The sequence below is a fragment of the Rhamphochromis longiceps genome, linkage group LG4 (genome assembly GCF_057381845.1).
Source record: "Rhamphochromis longiceps isolate RC_006_pf linkage group LG4, R_longiceps_female_GT1.1, whole genome shotgun sequence".
NCBI classification, from domain to species: domain Eukaryota; kingdom Metazoa; phylum Chordata; class Actinopteri; order Cichliformes; family Cichlidae; genus Rhamphochromis; species Rhamphochromis longiceps.
The window spans coordinates 22,753,141-22,763,327 of record NC_140560.1 but is presented as its reverse complement, the minus strand read 5'-3'; the positions used below and the strand labels follow the sequence as shown (position 1 = coordinate 22,763,327).

The following is a 10,187-nucleotide window of genomic DNA, read 5'->3' as shown; positions in this document are numbered from 1 at the left end:
AGAAGGAACTAGTAGACTTGAGGAAGTTCAGTCTACCACTTCCCATGTTGTCAGCCATTTAAAAAAAAAACGGCTGATACAAGGAATCATGAGATCATTCAGTGTCTTTCAAGCCGCAGACATGGACCGGTTGTTTTGGCTGTCTCTCCTGCTCGCCCACCTGTTGGTCACAGGTAAGATCATTTTCATATCTTTGCCGTCTGTAAATAATTCCTCTAGGAAATATATGTAAAAGGCTGGGTGTGATTCATATTGATTCTCTTTTGCCTGTTTATTGCAGCTGGCGAGGATACATGTCATGTCAACATATCACAGTCAAACAACATAATCTGGAAGAAAATAGGGGAAGAAGCTGTTTTCAATTGTACAGTTATTTCCAAGTGTTCAGTAGAATTTTACTGGTTCAAAGAGAATGTCTCTCTACCGCTTCATATGAGTAAAAAGTACCAAGGAGAAGCGTCTTTTCAAATTAATTCACTTAAAGCGAGTGACAGCGGGATGTACTTCTGTGCCGCAGCAACTCAGAATGGGTGCTGCACACCGTTTGTAGGGGAGGGAGCAACTCTTGTAGTGAGAGGTAAGGACTGTTTAGAGAGAAAACTCATTTTACAGTCATTAAAATGAAGACGACGCCTTCACTTTCTTTCTTTTTTTTTAGAAAATACTAAAACAGTGATGGGAAAAATCGTGTTGGTATCATTTGTCCTCTTGGCCGTCTACAGCTTGACTATAGTGACGCTCATCATTCTAAAGAAGGTGAATCACAGACACATTTATTTTAATGTGATCTATTGTACAAGCCGGACTGAAAGTCAGTTTGTGCTCACGTGAAATTAACCTTTCTCTTTCTGTTCTAGTATGGCTGCAATATGAACATCTGCAGAAAGACATCCAAAAACGACAAGGTCTCTCTCTTCTGTTTTAACTCATGTTTGATGAATCCATTGTTTTCAAAATAGGGAAAAGCCCACAGATGCAAAAAAAAAAAAAAAAAAAAAAAAAAAAGAGGAACAGGAACGAACTAAACCCTCTGTAAATACCAAGGCAGAAAAAAAATCCTAACCCCCCCTCCAAAAAAAGGGCTTTATAATAAATTTTTACTCATCTTTTCCCTTATAGAAAAACGCAAATAAAAAAGTACAGTTCCAGGACGTGCTGAAAGAAATGCACAAGAAGAGAAACATGGAGAAAAACAATCAAACAGCAAGCAGAAGCTCTTCTGAAGTTGAGGTAAATGTTGTTGTTGCAGCATGTTGAGGTTAGATTTAGTCAAATAGACAGATTGTGTAACTTCTGCCGCAGGATGTCTGTACAAAATTCAATTTAACTGTTTTTGACCAAGTTTTAATATCGTTTCAGCCCTCGAGCAACGACCTGCAGCATTCTTCTGATGACATCTATCAAAATGTCTAAGCTTCATTCAAGGAATTGATGAATTCAGACCTCCATCATCTTGACGGAAAGGAAATTGTAAAGCCATTAAACACCAGCTGGATGATGCTGTTGAGTCTGAGGAAACAAGCAAGTCTGCAAAGGATGCAAGTCATTTGTGCTTCTAATCTTTTCTCATGAAATGAGACATAAAAACTACAAAACCAGCGTGGACCAGGCGACTATTTCCTCTCTAAACGTCAAGGCTCTTACACAACCCGCCTCTCACAAAGCATTCGAAGTTGTGTTGGTCTCCACCGCGCTTCCACAGCTTCCTTGTTGCTCATAACAACTTTTTCCAAGGATTTTATTTTCAGGACTTTCTGCAACACAAAAGGGGGATAATTAGACGATCCACATTAGAGGAATTACATCTGAATTTCACTTCTACAAAAAGCAAAATGTTACACCTTTTGTTGCACGAATCATTAATCACGACGATTACTGGCAGTGAACTGACATGAAATGATAAAGCCATTTCTCATTAAAGGGGTCATGGCACTTTTTTGATAGCGCTTAATGTTTGTTACATTATTGACCAAGAATTTCTTTAAAACATTCTTAAAATCTAATCAAAAACATAAATGTACCACGGATAGATTTTTTTTACCATTTTTAATTAGAAACAACACATTTATAGAATCTGATACCAAAACATAGAACAAGATACAGCACATGTCTGTATGTCAAATACAGCTTATGTTATCATAGGAAAAGAGAGGGCCTTGTTTCTCTTTAGAGAAATCACAGTAAACTTATTAGAAATTCACATTAAGGCAGTGTTTAGCATTCTGAGCCAGTTGTGAAGCATATCCCATCCCCTAAATCTCAATACATTTTACATTATAATGTCCATTCATACACTGGATTATAATCCTTAGATTAGTTTTCACCATTTACAGCCTTTATTCAAAGTCTGCATAAACTGCCCCGTTTGGGCTTCTCTCTACTGTAAACTATCAAATACAGGTGATGCGAGCCACTTGAATCATGTTTTGTTTTTTTAATCTGCATGGAGGTTATTAACCATCAGGTTTGTGACACTAACTGTCTTTTTCATCGGGTAAAATAAGGCATTTCATTAACTGGCAAAATGAAATTTTTTGTTCTTGATGAATACCTTTCATTGATCATCACTGTTGATGCCAGAGCTTGTGAGACCTGAGTTTAAGTGACAATAATTTCTGATGTTATGTGGCCACTTTATGCGTCTGCATCTGTGAAAAGCTAAATGGAGTGTTTTTACCTTTCTCTCCCTCTCCATTATATAGATGATATATAAAAGCATCATAAACAGACAAAAAAAATGAAACAAAATATTTTTTGTGTACAAAATGATCAAAAAAATCAAAGTCGACACTTAAATGATAGTCTTCAAGAAATAACCACATGACAAGTTTTTTGTTCCAGAGATGCGAAGCTGTTAACTAAATACTTCTCTTCAAGTAGATGCTTGAGTTTGTGTTTCAGTTGACTCTTTAAGGATCGAGAATGTCTCGACTATTTGTTCTCATTGCTAAAGCAGCGATTTAACATCCAACTTCAATGTTTGCATGAGTAAAGTTCCTTTAGTTAAGTTCATTGTTTACTCAGAACCTTTTGGCCTTCCGAACATCCACCTTATAATGTAGGATCCTGATAAGTGTAGCTGAACAGTTGGTGGGATTCTGTCATAAAAATATATCTCACAAACTAATTATAAACTAACAAACTATTATAATGCTGAATTTGTGCCCCACCCAACCCAACAACCAGTAAATGTTTAAGAATGGGAAGTAAAATACCACTTTTAAATCAAAGTAAGTGGGATAAAGTCTAGATATATTTGCACCCAGATGAAAATTGCCATTTAAAACATTTACTTTTTTCCACTTCAAATATTTAAAGCCCCTTGATTTGTTTGATTTTAAGGTACTTGATGATTTACAGTTGTTCCCTGTTAAAATTTCAATATATTCACTCATTTAAATATACAAAAATACTCATTTTAAATTATTCATTTACAGATCCCAACTACAGGCAATTAAGCCAGGTTCTTTGAATACCGAGAATACTGATATTAGCCATCAATATACTTTGTGTCAACTGTGTGACTGTTGCGAATGGAAAACGGCCTCCAAGCCAGGACTTGCAGAGCAGCGACACACATGGGCACCAAGCAAACCAAGTAGAACATGGCTCTGTGGAGGCTCTCCAAGGCACTAAAAACAAGGACAAACAAAGTGTTGGTGTAGTTACATTTATTTACAGCTGAATCATCCTGATTGTCACAATGCTAATTACGGAAACTGCAAAAGCATGCCTGTGCATGTTGACTGTGACTCGTTTAAATGGTGTAAAGAGGAATCAGTGGACGTACAAAACCATAAAGATCTAAGATATTTCAAGAGTCAGTTTATGTGCAAGGAATCGCTGTGAGCCAAAAGCACTCTTCAGATTCCTCTAAACAGTTTATGACAAGGTCTTGGCTCTGAACGATGTCAATGAGAAACACTATCCCTAATATGGCCAATCATGCTCATGGCTATGAGCACAATTTAACCACCCACTGGTTAAATGTTATGTTTACGAGGGTTGCCACTTAGAAGAAAGGTGGTCTAAAGGGAGCTTATTTTTATTTTCACGCAGTGGATCAAGTGAGGGCCTGCGATAAGATATAACAATTAATTGAAACTGTGACACATACAAATCCACTGTAGGAGAGCCCAAGAAAAAAAAAAAAACATTGTAGATGGAAAACAAATGTTTCAGTGGTTCAGATTTTAGAAAATTATATAAACAGTGACCTTAGAAAAAAAAAGGCCAAATCAGAGAGGCTGTCTCTTGAAACTGGTGTTTATTCAGTTGACTATAAAGTCGATTTTCTGCATAATAAAACTAAATAGCAACCATAGAAAAAAATGTTGTTCTCCTTCAAATTAAATGTGCCTCTATTTAGATTATCTGAAATGATAAGGGATCACAGTGGTGGATTTTTGGTGGTTTATTTTACTACTTTACAGTTTTAACTTTTTAGATTAGCTTCTTATTCTGCATTTGTTTAAAATCTAAAACACACTTTAAATCCATCAGTGTTATTACAGTTTATTGGTCAAAGTTAGATTCTTGTTACATGGTGCTATTGTTTTATACAGGATGGATTATCTACATTTCAATAGAAAAACGGGTTATTTATACTATAATGGGATAAACGGCCCCAGGCTTAAAGCTGAATAGTAACTGAACGCTTTGGAAAACGTACTACATTAAACATGGGTATCAGCAGCTGCAGCAACTAAGGCCCTCTTATTTTTTCCTCAGGTTTTTAGTGCTTACTGTACAGCAAGTTATGACATAAAGTATTAACAGACAGACTTAGGACACATGTCATAGATTTATGGGTATAATCTTAAAACCAGCTCCAAAAACATTTGGGCCCATTAAGTCAACAAGTAGCAAGAAACTCTCTGTACCTCGGATCTGAATCCTTTGTGACATCCTTCAGCTGTTCATACCCAAAGTGGTTCAGGATATTTAACACTATCATAGGAGCCAGAGACTGAGCTGGCTTTGTGAACAGTGCATTTGTTCCAAACACCATGGAAGAGAGAGGGGAACTACAGGAGGCGAGGAAGAGAAGAAAACGCATCATCACACATTAAATCATAAACTTGTTTCATTGCGTGTTAGTACACAGATTTGTGAGTGCTTAAATGAAATAATGTTGCATATTTTCCTAGTTTATGTAGTAAAATCAGGAGGTTTTAAAACAATGCTGTAGCAGCCAGAGTTAATGAAGTGGTTTATATTTGAATCTGAGGAATGACTGAATTAGTCATTTGTGCTGACGTTCATATTTATAGTCATGATGATAGTGACACAAGTCAAGGGGATGGCAGGGTTGGTCTGCAGGCCCACCAGTTTGGTCCATCTCTGAATAAATACTAAATAAATACTAATAATATTCCCATCAAACTCAGCTGTTCTTTCTTACATATAACTGACAGAAATAGTGCACAAGGTAAATGTCTCGGCTGATTAAAATTTTGGCTTTGTCGGTATGACATAAAGGACAGTGGTGTCCAAACTGTCGACTGTGTTTCTTACCTGCGCTTGTATTTCTGCAGGTCAGTGTCAATAATGTCAGCCAAAGGCAACCCAAAAAGACTGAAGGAGGCCTGAATTATAACCCTGTATAAAACATAGAAACCGAAAAGAAATAAAATCAATGCAGTATAGTAAAAGAAAAAAATCTTTTTACATATCAAGACAAACAAGCCCAGCAGTAACTTCTTACATGTTAATGGTGAGGAAAAATGCCATGAAATAGTAGTGCTGAGGACCAATTGCTAGCATGACAGCTGCCATTCCAGCCTCCACATAGAAGATGAAGAGGATGATCCTGTAGTAGCCATGCCTATGCAGCAGACTCTGAGAGCTCAGCACTAAAAGCTAAAATGAGGACAGTCAGGAACAAGACATTGGGTTAGGCAAAGCAGATGATTAAAAAGCTGCAAGTATTTTAAAACCCTTTCCTTTTCGGTGCTTTCAGGTGTTTATTTAGACCTCTGACATTTGAGCAAGGTGGAGAGTTGGCAGCCGAATAGCTCTATTTATGAACTATGTGGTAAACGAATATAAATAAATGGTTTTAACCTCTGGGAGGTCCTAGAAAAATGCATACACTATTGGTCTTAGAGCCACAAATCGACCACGCCATAAAAAGTGCTATAAAAAATTTATATATTAATATTTTTTTCCACTTTAAATTAGCCAATCTTTTAGACCTACTTCTCCTTGAAATATTCATGTCAAGTTTTAATTACATTTCGCGGATTTTAACCCTTTTAATCGCAGTTTAATTACATGAGCGCACCGTTTTTTTTAGCCCCCCAAAACAAAACGAAATATTTAAAAAAAAAAACATTTGAAGTAATATTTGATTGTTATTATAATTAGGCCTTTAGATGGACTAAAGATTGGCACCAACCTTCATTTCGATCGCCTTTTTTTTTTTTTTTTCAGGACCAGAAAATGGTCTCCAGGCGGCAAATGCTCCTCCTCTAGGCCGAAATCAGTGCATCCTCCCGGGTTAACTCCCGACGATGACCGGGGCATGTTGCGTCGGACCCCTTTTTCCAACACACACGTCCGGTACCACGTCACAACAAATACGTCATTTCCTGTTGATTTAAAAAAAAAAAAAAAAAGCACACTCAAACGGTCCTAGGGGCCGAAAATGGTCCCGCCCGATCAGCGGGCGAAGCCGCTGCTGCACGCCGGAAATGAGGCTTCGTTTCCCGCAGGTCTGTTTAAGCAGCCCGCTGTTTTCCAGCCCGGGGTCAAATGTGGAGCAAGGGCGCCACCCGGTGGACAAATAAAAAAATTACAACTCTAAGGCCAGTACTGCAAACGGAAACGGAAACATAACCGATCACGATCGATTTGACCGTCATTTTTTTGCCGTGAAAAATAGCGTTTATAATGGGTTTCAATGGGGCACAAATCGACCACTAAGACCAATAGTGTAAGTTTGTCTGTAGCTTAGCCACTGAAGCTAATTTCCGGAAGTCATACTGAAATTTTAACAGTAAATGTGACCAAACTTTTTTTTGCAGACTTTCGCTATATTCCATTCAACACAGTGCAAATGGCAGGTAATCAAAATTTGAAAATAGCCACAAATCGACCCAAGACCACCCAGAGGTTAAGTAGTTATTGCAAATATTTCTGCCCAAAATACTACAAAAACTGTCCATTTAACATTGTCTATATCCCCTGTATTTCAACCTTGTTCCAAATTGAGAACTGAAAACTGGCACCACCTGAGTACGGATTTCAAATTTTCCAAGCTTACAAATTCCTTTATCAGTGCAGTCAGCAGTAAATATCAACTGAAAATGATCTTTGTACCTCACTGTTCAGGACCTGTGACTGTAATGGACTAAAGCAATCAGTGTGGTATTTTAAAGCATTTATTCTAATCTTTATGGGGAAAAAAACTAAAACACTAACACTGTGGGACGATACCTGTGGACAGATGAATGCTGCTCCATACATGATGCTCTTTGCCAATGATGGAAGCACATCTGGAGGAATCAGGTGCTCAGTAAATATCATGGTAAAATTATTAAAGAAGGCCAGCATGAACACCTGGAAGAAGTTCATTAGTACAAATAGCTGAAAGTCCCTGTTGGTCAGGATTTGCCATGTCAACGTTTTCAACGTGGAGAAGGAGCATGCCAATGGATGCGAAGTCTGATCAACAGACGCGGGAGCATCTGATTGAGATGCTTTATTGTCAAAGCGGCTCTTGCTGTGGAAGCCTGTGTAGAGCATGCAGCCACAGCTCAGGATAGCAATCAGCACAGCGAATGCCTGAAAGGCCAAGAAGTCTTCCATGTTGTTGGAAACCACACCACAGAAGAGGACACTGGATGAGCCAATGAGAGAAGCCACCTGGGAAATAAATAAGAAGGGATATGAAAAGAATGACGTGCTTAGGTACATAGAGAGAATAGACGTCAGGATGAAGGGCCTACCTGGTTGTACTTTATGAGTCTAAGTCTGTTCTGATGATGGCTGGAAATCTCTGCAAACAAGGCACATTGTGCCAACAGCACAAAAGTTAGCATGCCATCGAAAGCACACAGCGCTACTGTCAAGTGTAAACCACTCAACCAGTCGCCAGGGGCGTAGGAACGCCATGGGAACCAGGCTAAAAGAAAAGCTAGCGAGTAGAGGGGAGCGCCGTACAGGATGGAGAGACGTCGCTGAGAGCAGCAGGGTACCCTGGAGTTATCTTGCAGGTAACCAAAGAGAGGGTCATTAACTGCATTCCACACCATGTACACCACCTGTGGATAGGAAGCATGTAAAAGTGTTAATAAAAACAACAAGTAAATCTGTCAGAAATTTAAAAAAAAAAAAGTAAACTTTAAAATAAATAAATAACACAGGAACTTTACTGCCATTTAATTGTTTATCCATTGGTTAATCACTTATGAACTTGTATTATGTATGACAATGTTGGAGGTTTTTATCATCAGGAAAAGCTGTAAAACTTGTGAAAAAAAGAGTTAAGCCCAAAACCTATGCCGTTCTTTGCATTTTCCACATCTATCCCTTGGTCCATATCAAAGTCTTTACCAAGCCGATCCTTGTCTTTGTGACTCCTGCTAGTCCTCCTTTTTCATTATTCCACCCATTTTGTGCAACATATCAGTACCACTGGGCGCAAAACTGCCTCACAGCATAATGCTACCACCACCATGTCCAAAGCTGATGGAGCATTCTTAAGATTGAAAGCCTCAACTTTACTTCTCAAAAATTCCTTGCCACTGTGTCCAAATAACTCCATTTTTTTGCCTTGTTTGACCAGGTTAGGATTAAATCTTTTTTTTTGGCTTGTCCATGTGAGCAGCTGCAGATTTCAGTCTAACTTGAAGATGCAGACTTTGGGGGAGGGGCTTTCTATCTCGGTTGACACACTTGCAGTCCATGGCGATGTAAAACTCACGTCACTCTGGACGGTGACGCTGGTGCTCCAGCAGTTTCCAGTTCACAGTAGCCTTCAGCTTTGGTGGTTTTCGAGCTTTTCCTGAACATCATAACCCATTTCCTATCATCTGAGAGTGACAGTTGGGGTGTTCTTCTAGACCTCTGCAAATTGCATTTGAATAACTTGTTTAAACTGATGATCTTGGAATTTGCATTTGTTTAGAAATGTTTCCAAGAGACCTTCCCATCCTGTGTAAATCAGCAGTTTTCCTGCTTAAATATTCACTCAGCTCTCTGGACTTTCCCATTGTTCTAGGTATTTGTTATTCCACTGAGTGCCATCAAGCAAATCCTTTTTATAGTGGTAGAGAGAAACTACAATTACTATTCAATCATAATCAGTAATCGTTAGGTTACTAAAAGAAGTCATTCCTGGGCATGCATGTTAGACATCGACATCAACATCGGCTTATATTAGCCCTCTTGACTGCAACTGAATCACTTCACAGATACTGAAGTGATTTTATGAAGATAGAAATTCCATAGAAATTCTTATGGGTAATCTTTTCTTTTTGATGCTTTGAAGAATTCAGAAGCCAGTTGTTTTTTTATTTTAAGCAACCGGCTCTTTAAATTGTACTCTACAACTGTGCAACTCACAGAGTATTGGTCAAGAAGGACAGGTCAACATACTCACTTGTGATTGGTGAAACGCTCCTTCGGATATCTTGTACCTATTCAGGAAGAGTTTCACATAGTAGAAGCTGAACATATTGTTTATCATGCTAGACCCCAGAGTGGTCATGGCATAAGCCAGCGCTGCAGGGTTCACCCCAAAGTTTATCAGGTGTCGGAAGACATTCATTGTTCCGGTCTGGAAACGCTCGAAACAGGTTTCACCTTCACGCCCACGAGAGCTTAACCAAGTTAAATGTGTCTTTAAACGAGCAAGGAGCGAGGAGAAGTTGTTGTCACCTGCAGCACCGGTTTTACAACGCTACTGCTGTTTAGCATTGCTAACGATACTGCTGTAAGAATAGCAAAATTCCACAGGGCAAAAAAAAAGAGTCTGGTAATGAGACGGATATTGTTCCTGTTCACTAATTCCCATGAATGTACACTTGTTAGGAAGTAACACTTGCTAAATATTTACCCAAGCATTGTAAAAAACATAAAATCTACCCCAACGAAGCTGTTTTAGAGTCACCAACGGGCGGGACTTCAGGATAAGAAACACGATCTGATTGGGCATAAAAAGTTCCTTCCTTATATTTACT

The 10,187-nt window shown here is 38.5% G+C and overlaps 2 protein-coding genes across 3 annotated transcripts; one reads left to right on the top strand and one right to left on the bottom strand.

Annotated features, from left to right (window-relative positions):
• The first annotated feature begins 48 nt into the window (after nt 1-48).
• Nucleotides 49-2,698, top strand: LOC146671590 (uncharacterized). The gene is made up of 6 exons (XM_085403853.1): nt 49-173; nt 281-577; nt 659-756; nt 858-905; nt 1,120-1,230; nt 1,360-2,698. Exons 1-6 carry the CDS (start codon nt 89-91, stop codon nt 1,411-1,413), a joined length of 693 nt encoding a protein of 230 aa, XP_085259979.1. The 5' UTR covers nt 49-88; the 3' UTR covers nt 1,414-2,698.
• Nucleotides 2,699-2,723: 25 nt separating this feature from the next.
• On the bottom strand, nt 2,724-10,120 carry mfsd13al (major facilitator superfamily domain containing 13a-like). 2 transcript variants are annotated; one of them, XM_085403852.1, is made up of 7 exons: nt 8,930-9,473; nt 7,953-8,267; nt 7,441-7,869; nt 5,708-5,862; nt 5,518-5,601; nt 4,884-5,027; nt 2,724-3,632 (listed from the first exon to the last, which is right to left on the bottom strand). In XM_085403852.1, the coding sequence occupies exons 2-7, from the start codon at nt 8,256-8,258 to the stop codon at nt 3,491-3,493; spliced, it is 1,260 nt and encodes a 419-aa protein (XP_085259978.1). In that variant the 5' UTR covers nt 8,259-8,267; nt 8,930-9,473; the 3' UTR covers nt 2,724-3,490. The 2 variants fall into 2 exon arrangements, with proteins under 2 accessions (XP_085259978.1, XP_085259977.1); XM_085403851.1 differs by lacking the exon at nt 8,930-9,473 and adding an exon at nt 9,608-10,120 and having other exon boundaries at nt 2,726-3,632.
• Nucleotides 10,121-10,187: the final 67 nt, after the last annotated feature.